The sequence below is a fragment of the Nerophis lumbriciformis genome, linkage group LG17, assembly GCF_033978685.3.
Source record: "Nerophis lumbriciformis linkage group LG17, RoL_Nlum_v2.1, whole genome shotgun sequence".
Lineage (NCBI taxonomy): Eukaryota > Metazoa > Chordata > Actinopteri > Syngnathiformes > Syngnathidae > Nerophis > Nerophis lumbriciformis.
The window spans coordinates 6,906,651-6,931,917 of NC_084564.2; the positions used below are offsets into that span (position 1 = coordinate 6,906,651).

The 25,267-nt window shown below is 39.4% G+C and overlaps 1 protein-coding gene across 1 annotated transcript in view; it reads right to left on the reverse strand.

The window, feature by feature from the left end:
- The window catches only part of LOC133614405 (rho GTPase-activating protein 42-like), an 82,783-nt gene that overhangs the window by 56,989 nt on the left and 527 nt on the right, over positions 1–25,267 (reverse strand). The window contains exons 2-3 of the mRNA XM_061972332.1: positions 10,798–10,893; positions 5,487–5,548 (exon numbers count right to left, since the gene is read on the reverse strand). Coding sequence (XP_061828316.1) covers positions 5,487–5,548; positions 10,798–10,893 — 158 coding nt within the window. The remainder of the gene's footprint in view (positions 1–5,486; positions 5,549–10,797; positions 10,894–25,267) is intronic.

The window sequence follows — 25,267 nt, forward strand, 5'->3', positions numbered from 1 at the left end:
TAGTTTATATCCAATGTGAATACTGTATCTTAGTAGTTTATGTCCAATGTGAATACTGTATCTTAGTAGTTTATGTCCAATGTGAATACTGTATCTTAGTAGTTTATGTCCAATGTGAATACTGTATCTTAGTAGTTTATATTCAATGTGAATAGTGTATCTTAGTAGTTTAAGTTCAATGTGAATACTGTATCTTAGTAGTTTAAGTTCAATGTGAATACTGTACATTAGTTGTGTATGTTCAATGTGAATACTGTATCTTAGTAGTTTATGTTCAATGTGAATACTGTATCTTAGTTTATGTTCAATGTGAATACTGTATTTTAGTAGATTATGTTTAATGTGAATACTGTATCTTAGTAGATTATGTTCAATGTGAATGTGGTCCTAGACCTAAACATGGTTGTATGACAGGACTTACAAGAAGTACAAATGGAGGTCCTGGTGGACGTGTGACTGCCTGTTAGTTAATGTTGACTTCATGTTTTCTATGTAAACCACACACACTTCCAGCAGAAGCCCACCTTGAATTATTAACCATGCATAGATACACACCACGATGGCAGCATGATGGGCAGCTGAGAGGCGGTTTTGGGCTTTGAGAGTTTGTTCTGGCTCACTGAGGAACATTTGATGAAATATTTACTTTGAAAATCTAGCAGAAGTAGAACACGCCTTGTCAGTTGTTATATCAGCAGCTGAGACAAACAGAGTGCAGCGAAGGTTGCACCATACCAGAGAGATGTACTTCTATCATGCAATATTATCAAATCTTTAGTACACTGTATCGAATATTATCAAATCTTTTTTACACTGTATCAAATATCATCAAATCTTTTGTACATTATCGAATGGTATCAAATATTTTGTACATTGAATATTAACTATTTTGTACACTATCAAACATTATCAACTCTTTTATACACTATCAAATCTTTTGTACGCTATCAAATATTGTGTACACTATATTGATTAAGAACCCTTTTATACACTATCAAATATCAAATCTTTTGTACACTATCGAATGTTATCAAATATTGTGTACACTATATTGAATATTCCAGCTATTATCATCAACTCTTTTGTACACTATATTAAATATAAACTTTTTTGTACAATATCGAATATTATCAACTCTTTTATACACTGTATTGAATATTATCAAATCTTTTGTACACTATGGAATATTATCTAATCTTCAGTACACTATCGAATATTATCAACTCTTTTATACACTATCAAATCTTTTGTACACTATCGAATGTCATCAAATATATTGTACACTAAATTGAATAATAACTTTTATACACTATCAAATATCAAATCTTCTGTACACTATCGAATGTTATCAAATATTTTGTAAACGATACTGAATATTATCAACTCTTTTCTACACTATCGAATATTATCAAATAGTTTACACTGTATCGAATACTATTAAATCTTTTGTACACTATCAAATGTTGTACCACGATAGACAACATTCTCCTTTCAGATTCATTAGAACTTGAGACTTTCACTACAAAGAGTGGTTGTATGACAGTTAAAGTTACCTCAAACACCAGACACCTCCTACTTCATTCTCTCCAACAATAAAATCCAAATCCTAGGATTTTGAAGTCAAGAAGAGTTGAAATCAGGACGGGAAAATCTTATCAAAAGTGAGTCCAAAAAGCTACAGTGACTGAACTTTCCTTCCATTTTTGTCCTCCAAGTCAACAGTTCTACTTGTGTTACCTGTCCAGGTGCCAGTCTTTGTCATCTCCTGTGAAACACATGAATATTCACTCCTTCACACATCTGTGGTCAAACTGCAGCTCTACTTGGTACCTTGTACATGAATGATAGGATACTTGAAGTAGTACCCAGAAAAAGTAGGTAGAGAGCAGTGGCGTATGTATGTATAATTGAAGTACTACCCAGTGAAAGTACGTAGAGAGCAGTGGCGTACTGTATGTATGTATACTTGAAATACTACTCAGTAAAAGTACGTAGAGAGCAGTGGCGTATGAATGTACATTTGAAGTACTACCCAGTAAAAGTAGGTAGAGAGCAGTGGCGTATGTATGTATATCTTAAGTAGTACCTAGTAAAAGTAGGTAGAGAGCAGTGGCGTATGTACTGTATGTATATTTGAAGTAGTACCCAGTAAAAGTAGGTAGAGAGCAGAGGCGTATGTATGTATATTTGAAGTACTACCCAGTAAAAGTATGTCACATAGTGACAATATGACAATATGAGGAGAAAGGATAGGAAACCTCCGATAAAAATCAATTTTTACGAGCACGTTGTCAGAAGAGAACACAACCTTGGTCTTTAACGACACCACTGGTTAGCCTGAGACAAGCTCCCGCGTGGGAAGAAACAAGTGGACATATGCCCTCATTAAAACAAGAAGACCTCCACCCTAACCCTGCCACCATCCACCAAGAACCAGGTCTTCAGCAATGAGAGCTAAGTCAATAAATCACACGAGTATATTCCTTGAAAAGTGACTGAAAATAGAATGTTGGCTACTTTGTTCAGTACTACCAATCTACATGATTACTAAGTACTATACTACCATTTCACAGGTGTACTAAGTACTATACTACCATTTCACAGGTGTACTAAGTACTATACTACCATTGCACATGTGTACTAAGTACTATACCACCATTCTATATGTGTACTAAGCAGAGGTGTGGACTCGAGTCACATGACTTGGACTCAAGTCAGACTCGAGTCATGAATTTGATGACTTTAGACTCGACTTGACAAAATGTAAAAAGACTTGCAACTCGACTTAGACTTTAACATCAATGACTTGTGACTTCACTTGGACTTGAGCCTTTTGAATTGACATGACTTGACATGACTTGCTACTTTCCCCAAAACCCAAAGATGAAAAAGTTATTCGGGAGCGCTCCGTATTTTTCATTGTGTACTTGTCTATCAGCGTTGCGTGTGTCAGCTGGTGTGGTCTCAGTACAACAGCCAATCAAATTAGATCTACTTTGTTTTCATCACACAGCATTCATCCAATCAAATTGCAGGACAACCAACGAAGAAGACATGTCCAAACCACACGCCAGTGAACAAAAAATGATACCTAAAATAATTTTGTTTGGGTATAAAAATTACGAGGTGGTCAACACAAAACGGTTTGCAGTATGCAACACATGCGGTTCGAAAATTACTGATGGATAGGCAACAACTTCCAACTTCGTCCGGCATTTGAAGTTGCACAAAGAACGGTAAGTTTTGAATGTAAGATAACATTTATTGGCTAAGTAACGTGACTTTTATTTGCTGTGTAGTTAAATCAGTGAGGCTGTAAACTCACTGCTAACGTTATAACGTTATTGCAAACACGGGAATCTGTTGCAGTTCACTACCTTATTCATACTTTTTGTTCAGTGATTTTTTTTAAGCAGGGTTACGTTAGTCAATATATCACACGTAACGTTAGACGGCGGTCAGCAGCACCGCGTATTTTAGCCACCTAAAAAAAGACAAAAATAGTAAAATAAAGGTCAGTTAAAATGTATACTATATTATGAATATGTGTACCGTTTTAGCTAGCTTTCTGACATACTGTTGGTTGTTTACCTCAGTGGTCCCCAACCACCGGGCCGCGGCCCGGTACTGGTCCGTGGATCGATTGGTATCGGGCCGCACAAGAAATAATTTTTTTTTTCTTTTCTTTTTTTAATTAAATCAACATAAAAAACACAAGATACACTTACAAGTAGTGCACCAACCCAAAACAACTCTCTCCCCCCTTTTGTTCTGGGCATTGAACATGAAGACTCTTCCTTCACTGTTCCGAGTGGCCATGAGAGTCTTGGCAGTGCCTGCCTCCAGTGCTCCAGTGGAGCGAGTTTTCAGCCATGGTGGCATCATACTACGCCCCCATCGTGCACAAATGACTGACAGACTCTTGGCTAATTTGGTCTTTTGCAAATGCAATGCAGCATAGGGCCCTGACATATAAAAAGTACAACTTTTTTGTTATGTTCACGTATATGTCATGTTTTTTCAATGTTAACACTTTTGTACAAATAAGTACATTTGCACTTTATTTTTCAATGTGTTTGTTCTGTAAAGGAATGAGTTAATGTTTAAAATGACTGGTTAATAGTGCTATTATAAAGTGCAATGTCAGCACAATTTTCTTTCCTGCAATTTAAAATGCACTTGTTTTAATAAATAAATACAGCGTTTGAAAAGCATACACAATCTGTGTTAATATATTAGTCTGTGGTTAAAAGGACTTGAAAGGACTCGAAACTCAAAATGCAGGACTTAGGACTTGACTTGAGACTTTCCAGTCTTGACTCGGGGCTTGCCTGTCTTGACTCGGGACTTGACTCGGACTTGAGGGCAAAGACTTGAGACTTACTTGTGACTTGCAAAACGATGACTTGGTCCCACCTCTGGTACTAAGTACTATACTACCATTCTACATAGGTACTAAGTACTATACTACCATTCTCATGTGTACGAAGTACTATACTACCATTGTAAAGATGATTGTCTGACAACAATGACTAATTTACTATTGATTGTTGCTTGGTGGCAGATCAAACGCAATCCAAGTCAGTTCTTACTAAGTATTTGGAGACCATTGTGTTCCTAGAATCCCCCAACAATCAAACACTGGTTTCAAAGAGAAGAACAAAACAAGACAAAAATTGGACTGACAGAAAGGAATCGTGATCCGGGGGATTAAAACAAAATATATTTACATTCAAATTCAAAGCAGTAGAAAAACAAGCTGCTGACAAAGTAGTTCTAAGAGTGCACCTAGATGGATGTGATCATTGTGCTGCCATGGCACCCAAACTCTAGTATTTTTCCCAAGTCTTTGTTCATTAAAGTATTTCTCAAAGGGTCAGAGAATGCAAAAACACATTTCTTGCCTGACTCGTGGTTGTGGATTTGGGATCCCCATAAGTCAAGACATTTAGGAGAATATATATATATATATATATATATATCTATATATATATATATATATATATATATATATATATATATTCTCGGTGAGTTCATTTGCATATCAATACAAATTGATTCGTTTTGGAAAGACACTCAGAAATGGTCTTGATGGTTTGTAAAAAAATGTTGGCAAAATGAGCAGAGTACCTCTATTCAATCCAGACCACAAGGAAGAATAAAAACCCTAACGACCCCTTTAGGAATAAGGCCACAATTGGCTAACAAAAGTGGTTTCTTTGGTAGCTGCTTGAATTTCTCCAAAGTTTGTTGGAAGTCCACATTGTTGTATTATGTGTTCTACCACTGACTGTTTGACCTGACTCCAGGGTTTGTTGGAAGTCCACATTGTTGTATTATGTGTTCTACCACTGACTGTTTGACCTGACTCCAAGTTTTGTTGGAAGTCCACATTGTTGTATTATGTGTTCTACCACTGACTGCATCACGGCCCACAAAAAGACTTTTGCACACGACTCTAAAAGAGTATTGTGCTAAGTGCTCACCAGGCGTTGTCGCTCCTCTTCCAGCGTGTTGAGCAGCTTGGCGAACTCTTTAAAGGACTGAGCTGAAACAGGAAGTAGAGAAGGTGTCATATGATCAACCATCAGATGGGGGCGTGGTCACATGGCTTTCAAATATTCATGGCAGTTATTTCAGACTCCCATAAAGTCATGCAGATGTCTGCAGACCAGCAGTAGAAGACAAACTAAACAATACTTGAAACTCAGCAAATAAATGGTCACAAATCTTTATTTCGCTAAGCTCCTTAACCATGCTGCGCCACCAGAAGCTGACGTGGTTAAGACACGGCGGCGCCATCTGTGGCGTGTTTTACACGTTGCAGGGCGGGCAAGTCCTTCTTGACCAGGGACTCCATTCAGGACCAGGCCTCTTGGTGTAGCCAGTTAGCAGATTTCTATCAAAGCTCCTTTATCAAGCACATAGAAGCTCTCAGGGGTCAAGAGCACCTGTGGAGCCTCTGAAGGGACACCATTGGACCATAAAGGCAGGACTAGGAGTCTGAGTGAGGAAGGGGAAGATCAGCACGACCATATTTGGACATACAAATAATGCATATTTTTGTCAACATTAAGACCAAACAATGTAATAATACATAAGAATAATAATAATAAGAATAATAATGGAAGTAAACGATGTAATATAATAATAATGAAGTAAACGATGTAATATAATAATGAAAATAAACGATGTGATACAATAATAATGGAAGTAAACAATGTAATATAATAAATATAATGGAAGTAAATTATATAATAATAATAATAATAATAATAATGGAAGCAAACGATGTAATATAATAATATAATAATAATGGAAGCAAACAATGAAATATAATAATAATGAAAGTAAACAATGTAATAAAATAATGGAAGTAAATGTAATATAATAATAATAAAAGTAAATAATGCAATATAAATGTTAAATGTGGAATGAGTGAGAGGGGTTGGGATATTATAAGCATCTGCTTCATACAACCCCTTTTCAAGCCTTGCATAAATGTCTCTGCCAAAATGTAAAAAAAAAAAAAAAAGTGTGTTGTACTGTGCAGGTTTGAAATAAATACTTCAATTCAATTAATGATAATAAAAGTAAATAATGTAATACAACAATAATAATGGAAGTGAACGATGTAATATCCATCCATCCATTTTCTACCGCTTATTCCCTTTGGGGTCGCGGGGGGCGCTGGAGCCTATCTCAGCTACAATCAGGCGGAAGGCGGGGTACACCCTGGACAAGTCGCCACCTCATCGCAGGGCTGAACGATGTAATATTATAATAATAGAAGTAAACGATGTAATATAATAATAATAATAAAAGTAAACGATGTAATATAATGGAAGTAAATTATGTAATATAATAATAATAATAATAATAGAAGTAAACTCCAGAATGTCTCTGTATATTGTTGCATTCATCTTTTCTTCTATCCTGACTAGTCCCCCAGTTCCTGCCGCTGAAAAGCACCCCCACACCATGATGCTGCCACTGTAGGGATTTGTATTGTCCTAGTGATTAGCGGTGCCTGGTTAACTCCAAACATTCACGTCAAAGACTTCAATCTTAGTCTCATCAGACCAGAGGATTTAGTTTCTCATGGTCAGAGATTTTCAGGTGCATTTTGACTAAGAAATTACTTCTGTCTGGTCACTCTACCATACAGACCTAGTGGGTCCATCATCAACATGTGGTGAACTTAGTTTAGTTCATGATTATTTATGGTTGGGTTCATGGACTTATCAAAGGACTCAGTCTAGTGTACATTTAGTCAAGTATCTGCCAACAATGGACTTTTTGAGGGGGAGAAGATGGTAGGTTGGAGACTTTTGATTGAGAATTGAGAGGGTACAGGCCTGACCTTCAGGGAAAAGGGCATGTAACTGTTTTATATTTCAGAAATATATTCTTCTGTGGCATCAATCCTTTGGTGGCATCGATTGGTAGAGAATGTGAATGTCAGCACAGGAAGTCAAGGAGATGATGGATGGAAGGTCACCTCACCTTCTGGTGATGCAAGTACTGTATTGTCAGCATCAAAGAGGAGGCTGCATTCACACCAGGGGCCTCACGTCGGCCTCAGGGGCCACACTGACGACTAGATGGTTGTTTTAATTTAACAGAAAAACACTATGATAGTGTCAGGAATATACATGAACTAAATATTGCATCATTCACATCATGTTTGCCTTTGTAAAGATGGGATTTATATACCTAGATGATGCCCCCCCCACACACACACGTGTGTCTGAGGCTAAAGCAAGGAGACACGTGATGGAATTGAGCATGTTGTTATAAGATTGGCAATAAAAGTTAAAAAGAGCGCCAGTCTTTGTGCGACTTCTTCTTGAGGCTACAAAACATTATATTACTTTGTTTTTACGTAGGAAACCCTCATTTCTAAGATGTGATGGCTTTTATTTTGCTGTGGCGAGCCCCCATAATCAATTACACGGAGGGGAAACCCTGCATTAGATGAAATAAATCTTTAAAAAAAACCTTCAAAACAGTGTTAAAGCCAATGTAGTCCATACTGTGGAATGTGCATGCTAGTTGATCAGCTTATGTTGACATGCTTTTATTTTGTAGGTTCTCTTGTTTATGCACGTATGATGCTAACTGTAATGTTTTTTATAGTACCTGCCTTACAACAGATGGGATGTAGCTACTGTAGCTAATGCTGGCATCTTTACTATGTTAAACAACATACATTGTGGTAATCACATCAAGTTATTCAAATAACGTGATAAAAACAAATGTAAATCACAAGAGTCAAAGTCTGCAGGCTAAATGTGGACATAAAATGTGTGATTGGCCTAAAGTTAAAGTTAAAGTTAAAGTACCAATGATTGTCACACACACAAATTATTCTCTGCATTTGACCCATCACCCTTGATCACCCCCTGGGAGGTGAGGGGAGCAGTGGGCAGCAGCGGTGGCTGCGCCCGGGAATCATTTTGGTGATTTAACCCCCAATTCCAACCCTTGATGCTGAGTGCCAAGCAGGGAGGTAATGGGTCCCATTTTTATAGTCTTTGGTATGACTCGGCCGGGATTTGAACTCCCAACCTACCGATCTCAGGACGGACACTCTAACCACTAGGCCACTGAGTAGTAAAATGTGTTTTTGTGGAGACTCATTGTGAAACTTTTTGTTTTGAAAGTGCCGTTTCTGCTTATGTTCCATGCCGTAACTTCTTTTCAACTTCCTCCTACATTAAAGCCAGTCTTCTCACGTTATGACTGACATGGCTTCTTCCACATTGTTTGTTATTGTTTTAACATCATCATGTAGTAAATACCCACACCTGATTTAATAACTATTGTTGTGATGTTTGTTATTGTTTTAACATCATGTAGTAAATACCTGATTTAATAACTGTTGCTGTGATGTGTGTTATTGTTTTAACATCATCATGTAGTAAATACCTGATTGAAATAACTATTGTTGTGATGTGTGTTATTGTTTTAACATCATGTAGTAAATACACACACCTGATTTAATAACTGATGTTAAAACAATAACAAACATGACAACAATAAAGTGTCATGTAGTTAACACCTGATTTAATAACTTTTTTTTAATGTGTGTTATTGTTTTAAAATCATCATGTAGTAAATACCTGATGTAGTAACTATTATTGTCAGACAATATCATTGATGTTATTGTTGTGTGCATGTTGTTTGTATTGATGCTCACTTTCTATGCAGAGAAAATACAGACAAATTAAGTTTTACAAGAGAAATAATCAGTTAATATTTGTTAACAATACTTCTAATGTATTTGCAGTTCTAATAGGCAGCTGATGTGTCCCTGGGTGACACAGGATCAAGGACTCTATCTGGCCTTGGAGGAAGTCTGACCACCATCTTAGGTGTCATTCACTCTTAATTAATGGCATGTTCTTAACGAGCATCCGAAGTATCAGAGTTAATTGCACAAGAGGAGAGCAGACTGAGGTTCTTGTGTGTGGATCTTGGTGCACACACACAGAAATAATTGGTCTCTTGCAAAGCTGCCTGTCATGTGGTGGACTCTGCATAGTCATGAAGATGAGGTGGCTGTGCTCACTCCTCACACATGGACAAGGTCTCATAATAAGCAGACCACAACAAAAGTGAAGATTGGCAGCTGAAGGACTAGTGCAGGATCATTCATCTCTCCTAGCAGAAGTGTCCTCAGCCAATCAATCACTCCTCAATTATACAAAATATATACACCCCCGTACTATCACAGATGCTGGCTTTTGAACTTTGCGCCTAGAACAATCCGGATGTTTTTTTTCCTCTTTGGTCCGGAGGACACCACATCCACAGTTTTCAAAAACAATTGGAAATGTGGACTCGTCAGACCACAGAACACTTTTCCACTCTGCATCAGTCCATTTTAGATGAGCTTGGGCCCAGCAAATTTTTCTGGGTGTTGTTGATAAATGGCTTAGTATAGTACAGTTTTAACTTGCACTTACAGATGTAGCGACCAACTGTAGTTACTCACAGTGGTTTTCTGAAGTGTTCCTGAGCTCTTTACACACCGATGTCGCTTTTTGATGCAGTACCGCCTGAGGGATCTAAGGTCCGTAATATCAAGGCTTACGTGCAGTGATTTCTCCAGATTCTCTGAACCTTTTGATGATATCACGGCGCATAGATGGTGAAATCCCTAAATTCCTTGCAATAGCTGGTTTAGAAATGTTGTTTTTAAACAATTTGCTCAGGCATTTGTTGGCAAAGTGGTGACCCTCGCCCCATCCTTGTTTGTGAATGACTGAGCATTTCATGGAAGCTGCTTTTATACCCAATCATGGCACCCACCTGTTCCCAATTAGCCTGTTCACCTCAACTTTCTCAGTTTTTTTTGCCCCTTGTGCCAGCTTTTTTTAAACATGTTGCAAGCATCAAATTCCAAATGAGTTAATATTTGCAAAAAATAAAGTTTCTCAGTGTGAACATTAAATATCTTGTCTTTGCAGTCTATTCAATTGAATATAAGTTGAAAAGGATTTGCAAATCATTGTATTCAATTTTTATTTACCATTTACACAATGTGACAACTTCACTGGTTTTGGGGTTTTTACATGTGGCAGTGTCCTGGTTCAGTTTTTAATCTGAGGAGGCCCTGAGTCCCCTCAATCTGGGACCATAGGTAAGGAGACAAGATGGCTCTTGTTTGTAGTTTGAAGTTGTTCCTGCTTGGCAACAACCTTCATCTAACCTCAGACCCTCATGGACTATTTAGTCAAACCAAGACCTGTATCGAGACCGATTGGTGTACAAAAGTCAGCAGACACTCACCAATGTTCACCTCGTCATCCGTCTCTGCGTCACCCAGGCACTCAAACTGGAACTCCTGCAGGGACTGGGAGAACTTCTGGATGGCAGCAGAAAGACCTGGACATGAGAAAGAGAGTATGAGCGTGAGGAACGTCAGGTCTAACTTTGTAGACAGGTAAGAATCCCTCAGGCAAGTGGAACTTTCCATTGATCAGTGCTCGTAAAGACCTGGTGAGCAGAAGCTCTGATTAAATATGTACCTGTGCAAAGTGAGTCAAAATCACATTTATGGATTATGAAGGAGTTCAGTGTGAGACCTTCAGAGAGGAGCAGTCTCAGTGTGAGAGAGCTTTTATTTCAAGTCTTCAGATGACGGAGAACACCTCAACATGGTGTGAAGGTTTAAGATGAGTAGAAGAGCAGGAGCATTGTGACGGAACACCATGTTCATCATCACTGACATCACTGAGTACATACTTCAATAAGTCAATCAATCAATCACTTAAAGTTTATTTATATAGCCTTTGATCACAAGTGTCTCAAAGGGCTGCACAAGCCACAATGACCTCCTGGACTCAGATCACACATCAGGGGAAGAAAAAACTCAACCCAATGGAACAATGAGAAACCATGGAGGTGACCACAGATGTGGCGGGGAATACATCAAGTACACTTAGCTACAGTACACTGAATACATACTTCAATAAGTACACTTAGCTACAGTACATTGAATAAATAAACATCAAGACAAAAAGTAGCAAACAAGATGGAAGCGCCAAGAAGACAAAAGTAGCAAACAAGATGGAAACGTCAAGAAGACAAAAAGTAGCTAGCAAGATGGAAACGTCAAGAAGCCAAAAGTAGCAAGCAAGATGGAAACGTCAAGAAGACAAAAGTAGCAAACAAGATGGAAACAATGGTGTCAGTTAGGAGGTGGAGACAATGACAATCATCAGCAGATCAAGTGTGTGTTTGTTTCTGAGGTCTGTGTCCATGCCAAAGAGATGATCCATTAATAAAGAGCCTGGGAGCACATTTAGGCCCTCAGTTGAGCTATTGATCTACAGTCTGCAGCTGCACAAAGTGGAGGGCGTGGAAGTGGAGGTAATGCATCTTCTGGAAACGTAGCTCTCAGCGACACTCACTCTGCAACATTTTCAAGGATAAGGCCGAGTCCTCACGGAGGCTTTCAATCTGAGGTCCCTCAGAGGGCTGTATGTCAGGTACCTGTGCTGCAAACATGTTCCCCGACTAGGTTCTGATTCAGCAAGCCATCCAAGAACAAGCCCTGCTCTTGGGAAGTTGTTTCTGCGGTATGTACGCACAATGATGGCACTTTAAATCAGACCAGGTCTTCCATGATTGGTCAGACAGTCCTGAGATGAACCGGACAGTCCGGAGGTGATCCACACAGTACTGAGATGAACCAGACAGTACTGAGATGAACCAGACAGTACTGAGGTGATCCAAACAGTCCTGAGGTGATCCAGAAAGTCCTGAGGTGATCCACCATGAATGTGTGAATGTGGCGTGAATGAATGATGGGTTCTCAGTAGGGCTATGAATCTTTGATTTGATTCCATTCTCTGGGGTAACGATTAGATTCACAATCCATGTAAAACAATTCATAATCATTACTTTTTTAATGACATTGGGGGCCAGTTTTATGATCAACTACATTACTCCACAAAATAGACAAATGGTTTTGATAAATCATTGTATTACTTCATCATCATCATCAGCCGTTGTCAGTCCACTGCTGGACGAAAGCCTCAGCATGTTTCTGCCATAGTGAACGATCTCTTGCTGCTCCCTGCCACTGCACTGTTCCCCAATATTTCTCTATTTCATCTCACCATCTCACTCTTTGTCTTCCTCTATTTCTGCTCCCATCCATGGGTCTCCATGATGTCATTCGGGAAGTCCATCTATTATCTGTTCTCCTACTGATATGTCCAACCCACTTCCACTTACTTAATGTGATAGTTCTCATATGTCTTGGACTTGCGTTTGTTTTCTCACCCAATCATTTGTTTTTCTGTCTTTATGTGATTCCGAGCATATTTCTTTCCATGTTGTGTTGTGCTGCTGCTATTTTCTTTTCCATTTTATTTGACAATGCCCAGGTTTCAGCTCCATGTGTCATGGTTGGTAACACACATTGATTAAAGACCTTTCTTTTTAGGCTTAACGGTATTTCTCCTCTCATGATGTTGCTCAGTTTTCTACAGGTAAAAGCCAGTAAATTAGAATATTTTGAAAAACTTGATTTATTTCAGTAATTGCATTCAAAAGGTGTAACTTGTACATTATATTTATTCATTGCACACAGACTGATGCATTCAAATGTTTATTTCATTTAATTTTGATGATTTGAAGTGGCAACAAATGAAAATCCAAAATTCCGTGTGTCACAAAATTAGAATATTACTTAAGGCTAATACAAAAAAGGGATTTTTAGAAATGTTGGCCAACTGAAAAGTATGAAAATGAAAAATATGACCATGTACAATACTCAATACTTGGTTGGAGCTACTTTTGCCTCAATTACTGCGTTAATGCGGCGTGGCATGGAGTCGATGAGTTTCTGGCACTGCTCAGGTGTTATGAGAGCCCAGGTTGCTCTGATAGTGGCCTTCAACTCTTCTGCGTTTTTGGGTCTGGCATTCTGCATCTTCCTTTTCACAATACCCCACAGATTTTCTATGGGGCTAAGGTCAGGGGAGTTGGCGGGCCAATTTAGAACAGAAATACCATGGTCCGTAAACGGGTAGATTTTGCGCTGTGTGCAGGCGCCAAGTCCTGTTGGAACTTGAAATCTCCATCTCCATAGAGCAGGTCAGCAGCAGGAAGCATGAAGTGCTCTAAAACTTGCTGGTAGACGGCTGCGTTGACCCTGGATCTCAGGAAACAGAGTGGACCGACACCAGCAGATGACATGGCACCCCAAACCATCACTGATGGTGGAAACTTTACACTAGACTTCAGGCAACGTGGATCCTGTGCCTCTCCTGTCTTCCTCCAGACTCTGGGACCTCGATTTCCAAAGGAAATGCAAAATTTGCATGGTTGGGTGATGGTTTGGGGTGCCATGTCATCTGCTGGTGTCGGTCCACTCTGTTTCCTGAGATCCAGGGTCAACGCAGCCGTCTACCAGCAAGTTTTGGAGCACTTCATGCTTCCTGCTGCTGACCTGCTCTATGGAGATGGAGATTTCAAGTTCCAATAGGACTTGGCGCCTGCACACAGCGCAAAATCTACCCGTGCCTGGTTTACGGACCATGGTATTTCTGTTCTAAATTGGCCCGCCAACTCCCCTGACCTTAGCCCCATAGAAAATCTGTGGGGTATTGTGAAAAGGAAGATGCAGAATGCCAGACCCAAAAACGAAGAAGAGTTGAAGGCCACTATCAGAGCAACCTGGGCTCTCATAACACTTGAGCAGTGCCAGAAACTCATCGACTCCATGCCACGCCGCATTAACGCAGTAATTGAGGCAAAAGGAGCTCCAACCAAGTATTGAGTATTGTACATGGTCATATTTTTCATTTTCATACTTTTCAGTTGGCCAACATTTCTAAAAATCCCTTTTTTGTATTAGCCTTAAGTAATATTCTAATTTTGTGACACACAGAATTTTGGATTTTCATTTGTTGCCACTTCAAATCATCAAAATTAAATGAAATAAACATTTGAATGCATCAGTCTGTGTGCAATGAATAAATATAATGTACAAGTTACACCTTTTGAATGCAATTACTGAAATAAATCAAGTTTTTCAAAATATTCTAATTTACTGGCTTTTATCTGTATATTGGCACCAGCCCAATCTGATTCTCCTCCCTATCTCCTGTTCTTGACTCTTTTCTTTCAGGCTAAATCTCTGCCCCAGATAGATGTATTCATTAACTTCATCAATTTCATTTCCATTAACAGTCACAATTCCATGAGGTACCATGGAATTTGCCATAACTTTTGTTTTCTTCATATTCATTTTCAATCCACAACATTTGCTGGCATTTGCAAGGTCTTAAGCATATCTTCTTATCTGCATCAAAAATATGATTTGCCTGGCTGGAGAGGACAGAATATATATATATATATATATTTTTTTTTTATGCATTTCTTTGAATTGATTAAGAATTGTTACAAATAAGAATCACGATTCATGCAAAAATCTTTTTTTTTTTTTTTTTTTGACACCCTGAGTTCACAGAAAAAAATCTAATCAATTATTTGTAATATTTGTATTTTGTGTAGTTTTTGTATTTTTTTAATTTATTTTTTCCTGCTTGTATTTCTTTTGTGTTTTATGGCTGTAGTCAGAAGAAAAACAGTGATATGGATGGGTCAATGGGTCAAATGACTATTAGGATCCCAGCTGAGAGAGGGTGACAATCAAGCCTTGACAATGACACCTGTGGACAACAAAACGATGAAGTTGGAGTATCCAGAGAAAAGCCAAGCAAACCTGGGAGAACATGCAAACTCTACATATTCCAACAGAGATTCCAACTAAGGTCTCCAGACTGTGAGGCTGGCATGCTAACCACCGTACCAGCAGCCAGCATGACTAGTTTCCATGGATGTGCATTTTGCATAGGTTGGATGAGCTAAAGCGTAGCGAGAGTGGAATGTGACAGCAAACACAATCGCTTGCACTCTGCAGGGAAATAAGAAATGAAGTGGAGAAGTCAGCTTGTCTTCATCTGGTGTGACAGGAGAGGGACTTTGATGAGAAGCAGCTGGTGAGGGTGAGGAGGTGTCATTAAGCATGTGAAGAGGAGCATGAAAGCAGCCTTGCAGAGAAGATATAAAATACTTATTAGAACATTCACAGCTCCTAAAATAGCAGCTTCTAATTTTATGACACTTGATCCCATCTCGTACTGTGCACCATTGGGAGGAACAAAAACTCATGTTCTCTCCAAATTTGGATAGCAATTAAATTTGCCAATTTGATATTTTACACATAAAAAAAAGACATGTTCCTTTTAGACTGTCAGTCAACATGTTCTTGTCAAGATCTCCTGGAAAGAGCTGTGGGAGATGGAGGCATTCAGGGCGAGCTTTACCATCAGGGCTGCCTCCGATGTGTTGAAGCACAGTATGTCTGACTATGGTAGCTGTAATGCTCCCACAATCCATCACGCGGTGCACCAAAGTCCTACTAAAACATTTTGAGCGCCGTGTGTGCCCCTATCGCTTATGTGTGACTGCCATCTACTGGTCACACTTATCATTACACCATGTACCAAATAAAATTGCTAGGGAGTCTGTACGCACAACCAGAATTAATATGTACATTAGGCGCACCGGGTCATAAGGCGCACTGTTGATTATTTGAGAAAATGAAAGGATTTTAGTCTAAAAAATGCAGTAGTTGCATCAACAGTGCCTCTACTTACTTTTTGAGTGAGGTAGTGCACTTCATTATGCTGTAATTGCTGGAAAACCAATCAATGCTAATCAATGATTAAATGGTTTCAAAAAGCGCCTGACAGAAAGCACATTCAGAAAGTAGACATGAATTGATGTTCTCCTCACTTAATAGTCAGTGTTTTCCTACACGCAGACACAAAAAAAAAGTCACTTCCTTTGTAGCACAGCCGCTCTGTTCCAGGCCTGCGCAGGAAAACAAAACAACCTCCGACACGTCAGCGAGACGCTGCTGATTTGAGCCGAGGTGATTTTCAGAGGGTAGCGCTGTCCTGCACGCCCCCGCTTAACGGGGAGACGCCCCTCGGTGCACCAGCGGGGTGCACGGTGCCGCCTGGACTTGATCGGCAGGAATGAATCATGGGAGCTGTCTTCCAGGTAAGACCTCTTCCACCTCATGCTGGCTTGGCCACACAGCAGGGGTCCCAACGTTAAACTCTTCCCACCACTTTCTAAAACCTTCTTACACTCCAGTGGGAACAAGCATCTGCACACCAGAACCTTTTTGTTCCTTAGCAGAACAGAGTGAATCCTCTTGTCAGTCTTGTACAATCTTTGTCTCTGTGGATGGAGGCGGGCCTGCTAGCTTTCGCAGGCATGATGCACCGACCGAGCATCGCAAGGCAACAAAAACCAGGAGGAAAGGAGAGGATTGCAAAAGTCCAGTGTGGGAATTTTTGGTCTTCAAAGTCAACAAGGATGAGGAAACTTTTACAAGAACTTTCACAACATACAAGACTTTACGCTACTAATGAAATAAAATATGTAATATACTGCCTTTGACAAATACCTGTACTTTTTAATATGGACATGACACACAAACCATCGTTGGCAACATGTGAGTCAACACACACACACATAGCACTTACAAGCAGAAACAGTGTTGAGACAGGAGAAGGAGAGTGTACACATTTTGGCTTCAGAACTAACCATAAACACAGAAGCCCTGCAAGGGCTGGATTAAGACATAGCTAGCTTGCAGCTAACACCCCTCCAAAGTGTTTTAGATACTTCTAAATGACTAATCCTGACCCCCATGGCGACAAATAAAGTAAAGTTTCTTACACGTAGCATTATCACTGCAGGACGAGGAATAGCTACACATGCTTCACTACACACCGTAGGAGTATACAATACGGGGGCAGGGGGTCCCCACATCTGCGGCCCCCTCCAAGGTTTCTCATTGTAGCTCATTGGGTTGAGTTTTTTCTTGCCGTGATGTGGGATGTGAGCAGAGAATGTCGTTGTGGCTTGTGCAGCCCTTTGAGACACTCGTGATTTACAGCTATATAAATAAACTTTGATTGATTGATGTACATGGTGTCAGTGTACTGTACCACTAATCCACACTATTAGTCATCAGCCCCAATTGGATCAACTACCTGAACTGTGAAATGTGCTGGACACACAAACCACACACTTCTAGAGGAAACTTTAGTTCCCAGAACCTCAAGCTCCCGGAACATTTGGGTCCCAAAACCTTTAGGTCCCAGAACTTTTAGGTCCAGGAACCTTTAGTTTTTGGAGATTTTAGTTCCTGGCACCTTTAGGTTCTGGAGCTTTTAGTTCTTGGGACCTTTAGGTTCTGGAACATTTACTACTGGAACCTCTAAGTCCTGGAGCTTTTAGTTCATGTTCATGTTCCAACTTACAGAAAGACCCACTGAAGGTCTTGTAGACATGTTCCAACTTACAGAAAGATCCACTGGAGGTCTTGTAGACATGTTCCAATTTACAGAAAGACCCACTGAAGGTCTTGTAGACATGTTCCAACTTACAGAAAGATCCACTGGAGGTCTTGTAGACATGTTCCAATTTACAGAAAGACCCACTGGAGGTCTTGTAGACATGTTCCAACTTACAGAAAGATCCACTGGAGGTCTTGTAGACATGTTCCAATTTACAGAAAGACCCACTGAAGGTCTTGTAGACATGTTCCAACTTACAGAAAGACCCACTGAAGGTCTTGTAGACATGTTCCAACTTACAGAAAGACCCACTGAAGGTCTTGTAGACATGTTCCAACTTACAGAAAGACCCACTGAAGGTCTTGTAGACATGTTCCAACTTACAGAAAGACCCACTGAAGGTCTTGTAGACATGTTCCAACTTACAGAAAGACCCACTGAAGGTCTTGTAGACATGTTCCAACTTACAGAAAGACCCACTGAAGGTCTTGTAGACATGTTCCAACTTACAGAAAGACCCACTGAAGGTCTTGTAGACATGTTCCAACTTACAGAAAGACCCACTGAAGGTCTTGTAGACATGTTCCAACTTACAGAAAGACCCACTGAAGGTCTTGTAGACATGTTCCAACTTACAGAAAGACCCACTGAAGGTCTTGTAGACATGTTCCAACTTACAGAAAGAACCAGTGAAGGTCCTGTAGACATGTTCCAACTTACAGAAAGACCCACTGAAGGTCTTGTAGACATGTTCCAACTTACAGAAAGACCCACTGAAGGTCCTGTAGACATGTTCCAACTTACAGAAAGAACCAGTGAAGGTCCTGTAGACATGTTCCAACTTACAGAAAGACCCACTGAAGGTCTTGTAGACATGTTCCAACTTACAGAAAGACCCACTGAAGGTCCTGTAGACATGTTCCAACTTACAGAAAGATCCACTGAAGGTCTTGTAGACATGTTCCAACTTACAGAAAGACCCACTGAAGGTCTTGTAGACATGTTCCAACTTACAGAAAGAACCAGTGAAGGTCCTGTAGACATGTTCCAACTTACAGAAAGAACCAGTGAAGGTCCTGTAGACATGTTCCAACTTACAGAAAGACTCACTGAAGGTCTTGTAGACATGTTCCAACTTACAGAAAGACCCACTGAAGGTCTTGTAGACATGTTCCAACTTACAGAAAGACTCACTGAAGGTCTTGTAGACATGTTCCAACTTACAGAAAGACCCACTGAAGGTCTTGTAGACATGTTCCAACTTACAGAAAGACCAACTGAAGGTCTTGTAGACATGTTCCAACTTAAAGAAAGACCCACTGAAGGTTTTGTAGACATGTTCCAACTTCAGGAAAGACCCACTGAAGGTCTTGTAGACATGTTCCAACTTACAGAAAGACCCACTGAAGGTCTTGTAGACATGTTCCAACTTACAGAAAGACCCACTGAAGGTCTTGCAGACATGTTCCAACTTACAGAAAGATCCACTGAAGGTATTGTAGACATGTTCCAACTTACAGAAAGAACCACTGAAGGTATTGTAGACATGTTCCAACTTACAGAAAGATCCACTGGAGGTCTTGTAGACATGTTCCAACTTACAGAAAGACCCACTGAAGGTCTTGTAGACATGTTCCAACTTACAGAAAGATCCACTGGAGGTCTTGTAGACATGTTCCAATTTACAGAAAGACCCACTGAAGGTCTTGTAGACATGTTCCAACTTACAGAAAGACCCACTGAAGGTCTTGTAGACATGTTCCAACTTACAGAAAGACCCACTGAAGGTCTTGTAGACATGTTCCAACTTACAGAAAGACCCACTGAAGGTCTTGTAGACATGTTCCAACTTACAGAAAGACCCACTGAAGGTCTTGTAGACATGTTCCAACTTACAGAAAGACCCACTGAAGGTCTTGTAGACATGTTCCAACTTACAGAAAGACCCACTGAAGGTCTTGTAGACATGTTCCAACTTACAGAAAGACCCACTGAAGGTCTTGTAGACATGTTCCAACTTACAGAAAGACCCACTGAAGGTCTTGTAGACATGTTCCAACTTACAGAAAGACCCACTGAAGGTCTTGTAGACATGTTCCAACTTACAGAAAGAACCAGTGAAGGTCCTGTAGACATGTTCCAACTTACAGAAAGACCCACTGAAGGTCTTGTAGACATGTTCCAACTTACAGAAAGACCCACTGAAGGTCCTGTAGACATGTTCCAACTTACAGAAAGATCCACTGAAGGTCTTGTAGACATGTTCCAACTTACAGAAAGACCCACTGAAGGTCTTGTAGACATGTTCCAACTTACAGAAAGAACCAGTGAAGGTCCTGTAGACATGTTCCAACTTACAGAAAGAACCAGTGAAGGTCCTGTAGACATGTTCCAACTTACAGAAAGACTCACTGAAGGTCTTGTAGACATGTTCCAACTTACAGAAAGACCCACTGAAGGTCTTGTAGACATGTTCCAACTTACAGAAAGACTCACTGAAGGTCTTGTAGACATGTTCCAACTTACAGAAAGACCCACTGAAGGTCTTGTAGACATGTTCCAACTTACAGAAAGACCAACTGAAGGTCTTGTAGACATGTTCCAACTTAAAGAAAGACCCATTGAAGGTTTTGTAGACATGTTCCAACTTCAGGAAAGACCCACTGAAGGTCTTGTAGACATGTTCCAACATAAGGAAAGACCTACTGACGGTCTTGTAGACATGTTCCACCTTACAAAAAGACCTACTGAAGGTTTTGTAGACATGTTCCAACTTAAAGAAAGACCCACTGAAGGTCTTGTAGACATGTCCCAACTTACAGAAAGACCCACTGAAGATCTTGTAAACGTGTTCCAACTTAAGGAAAGACTTTCTGAAGGTTTTGTAGACATGTTCCAACTGAGACACTCTGTGGCACCCAGAGTTAAAGACCATCAATAATTTACTTCTCACCTCTCCATGAACACCCAGACTGAAACTGGACCAACCAGGGAACACATCCAAAGAAAAGGGGGCAGGTTGCTGGACTGTCTTGTGTCCAGGTCAGTCTGTTTCCTTGTTGTTGTCACAAGTTTGCACAACAAAGATATTTTGTCTCATTAGGGCCCAATCTGTAGAAGTCTGCAGGGCCACACGGGACAACAGGAAGTGCATTTTATCAGCCTGTTTGTGGAATCTGGAGTATGTCCTCAGTGGACAATGATTCTTTGAAGTGACTCAGCAAAAAAAACCTTCATGGATGCTGGCTTTTCAACTTTGCGCCTAGAACAATTCGGATATTTCTTTTCCTCTTTGGTCCAGAGGACGCAACATCCACAGTTTCCAAAAACAATTTGAAATGTGGACTCGTCAGACCACAGAACACTTTTCCACTTTGTATCAGTCCATCTTAGATGAGCTCAGGCCCAGCAAAGCAGACAGCGTTTCTGGGTGTTGTTGATAAACGGTTTTCGCCTTGCATAGGAGAGTTTTAACTTGCACTTACAGATGTAGCGACCAACTGTAGTTACTGACAGTGGGTTTCTGAATTGTTCCTGAGCCCATGTGGTGATATCCTTTACACACTGATGTCGCTTGTTGATGCAGTACAGCCTGAGGGATCGAAGTTCACGGGCTTAGCTGCTTACGTGCAGTGATTTCTCCAGATTCTCTGAACCCTTTGATGATATTACAGACCGTAGATGGTGAAATCCCTAAATTCCTTGCAATAGCTGGTTGAGAAGGGTTTTTCTTAAACTGTTCAACAATTTGCTTAAGCATTTGTTGACAAAGTGGTGACCGTCACCCCATCCTTGTTTGTGAATGACTGAGCATTTCATGGAATCTACTTTTATACCCAATCATGGCACCCACCTGTTCCCAATTTGCCTGTTCACCTGTGGGATGTTCCAAATAAGTGTTTGATGAGCATTCCTCAACTTTATCAGTATTTATTGCCACCTTTCCCAACTTCTTTGTCACGTGTTGCTGGCATCAAATTCTAAAGTTAATGATTATTTGCCAAAAAAAAATAAAAAAATGTTTTTCAGTTTGAACATCAAATATGTTGTCTTTGTAGCATATTCAATTGAATACGGGTTGGAAATGATTTGCAAATCAGTGTATTCCGTTTATATTTACATCTAACACAATTTCCCAACTCATATGGAAACGGGGTTTGTATTTTTTAATGAATTAAGTAACGTTTATGACAGGGGTCGGGAACCTTTTTGGCTGAGAGAGCCATGAAAGTCAAATATTTGAAAATGTATTTCCGTGAGAGCCATATAATATTTTTTTAACACTGAATACAACTAAATGTGTGCATTTTTAAGTAAGACCAACATTTTTAGAGTATAATAAGTCTCTTACTATTTTTAATAACATTGTTATTCTGAAGCTAGGCAATAATAAATACAATACTTCTTACCATTAATGCAACTTCTTGAACAGGTGCGGTAGAAAATGGATGGAATGCATGAGAATGTTTTATATTTTGAACGTTATTTTTAACATTGTGATTACCAGCGGAATTATTCATTACTTATCGTGCTAAGCAGGAGTGCTCACACTTTTTCTGCAGGCGAGCTACTTTTCAATTGATCAAGTCGTGGGGATCTACCTCATTCATATATATAATTTATATTTACTTATTTATGAAATATATGTTTTATTAACAAGTTAAAGGTGTATAATGAAAATACAAGCATGTTTAACACATATAGTTAATAAATTAAAGGTGTTTAATGAAAATACAAGCATGTTTAACACATACAGTTAATATTGTTAACAAGTTAAAGGTGTTTAATGATAATGCAAGCATGTTTAACACATATAGTTAATATTGTTAATAAGTTAAAGGTGTTTAAAGATAATGCAAGCATGTTTAACACAGTTAATATTGTTAACAAGTTAAAGGTGTTTAATGATAATACAAGCATGTTTAACACATATAGTTCATATTGTTAATAAGTTAAAATTGTTTAAAGATAATACAAACATGTTTAACACATATAGATTCCTTTCTTTCATGAAAACAAGAATATAAGTTGGTGTATTACCTGATTCTGATGACTTGCATTGATAGGAATCAGACAGTAGTGATGATAACGTCCGCATTTTCGAATGGAGGAGAAAAAAAGTCCTCCTTTCTGTCCAATACCACATGAAAGTGGTTGGTTTTTGGCATCTTATTTGTCCAGCTTCCGTACTCCTTTGTATACACTTTACAAGAAATACATTGTCGGCAAACTCCGTAGCTTGCTAGCTTGTACACGCCAGCTTTCTGAGACTCTTATTTTGTTAGCGCAGGCAGGATGAAGCAGCTGCTTTTATTGTGCAACTGTGCAGTCGGTCTTTGGAGTTTTGACGACAGGTAAGGCGCCAGAGTCTGTTGAAATAAAGTGTTTCTCGCCTTCCTGTCGGTAATTTTAATGAGCTGGCAGCAGTCAGCGTCATCTCAGAAGACCCTCGGGTGCCGTGAATGTCAATCAAGTGACGAAAGTGACTTCATAGTGAAGATTTATGATCGCTCATTTTTAGGACTATTTTTTTAATGCCTGGCTGGTGATCGAACGACACACCCTCCACGATCGACCGGTAGCTCGCGATCGACGTAATGAGCACCCCTGGTGTTAAGCAATGTCAGCTAAGATTTATCTGAGAGCCAGATGCAGTCATCAAAAGAGCCACATCTGACTCGAGAGCCATAGGTTCCCTACCCCTGGTTCATACCTGCCAACTTTTGAAATCAGAAAAACCTAGTAGCCAGGGTCCAAGGGCCGCAGGCCCCGGTAGGTCCAGGACAAAGTCCTGGTGGAGGGTTCAGGGCTTCGCCCCCCGACGCAAAATGATTATTAGCATTCAGACAGGTTAAAATGTTGCTAAAACCATCACTTTTCTATCAGTCACAGTGACTTTTCAAAACAAAAATATTACAGCAAAAATCATATGGGTTGATTGGCATGTTTATTCTGTAAGCTAACTTCAATAGTTTGAAATTATTTTGACACTTAATGCCAGTTATCCTGTCAACCTTTCACAAGACTTCAATTTGTTAATTGAAAGTATAAACAGTATAAACACTTTTTACAGTAAACAAATGGTAAAACAGTACTAAACAATTCCATAAAAAAAAAAAATTGGTGTCATTATTAACTTTCTGTCCAAGCTTGTATAATCTACTGCCTTGTTCAATTGTAAAAAATATTCTGTGCCTAAAATTCACATTTCTATCACAATTATCATACTGTAAACATGGTAAGCTAACTTCATTAAAATTAATAGTCCTGTCAATAGCATGGAATTACAATTCAAATGTAGTTTTTTTGTAAGCCTTTCAAAAGAATTCAAAATATGAAAAATTAATGAAAATTAATTTAAGCCATCAGACACTTGAAAAGTGGCACATCACATCTCTAATGTAATCATTTGAACTTTTCAACAGAAATAGCACTGCAAAAATATTAAGGACATACTTCTGTATTTTGGTAGTTATGCTGTCAACATTTAACAAGATTTCTTCAACTTGGACTTGAAAGCATAAATAGTATAAACACTTTTAACAGTAGGTCGTGCTGTGAAATACAGCCGACAGGATTGCGCACCAAACACGAAGCAAGGTCAAAGCGCATGCATGGTGCAGGAGAACAAAAGGACTTCTTTCATTTAAGGTTTGTGATAAACCATCAAACTCATTCGTTAAAAGGACTCTATAGTAATATAAAGCGAATTTTTCTGGACATTATCATGCAAGAAAAGTTTATTTTTGGGACCGCGATCACCGCGTAATGATTTTTAAAGGTTGCATTACAAACATTTAACTGTCCCATGTGATCAGCCAGTGCGATTGGAAATCCATGCTCAATTATTGCCTCCGTAAATAAAACTTCGGCATTTATCACATCCAAAGAATCTGTTTGGGCGACGAAAAACGTTGAAAGTTTTCCACTTGTATCGCTAGCAACGGCATTAGACTTGTGTTTTTTTGTCCCAACGTGGTCTTTTACATAACGAATTCCTCCGTGTCCGATCGAAAAATCTTGTCTGCACAAGGTGCAATTCGCGTAGTTTTCACCCTTTTTTTTTTTTTAATTAATGAAAAACCTTATTTTTTATCACTGCAACCGTAACCCGGAATAGGTTGATGAAAACCGTACGAATTACGGGAAAACCGGAGTAGTTGGCAGGTATGCTGGTTTATGACAACCTTTTTCCAAAACACAATATAGAATGTTAGATATAACAGGATAATGCATACGTTTATCATTTTTTTCCCAAACGCTTACAAAAAAGTTGACTGTGGGACCCCATTTTTATGACTTGATGGGGTCCCTGGGACCCCATTTTGAAAATTCCTAGCGCCAACACTGCTGTCAACAGAGGA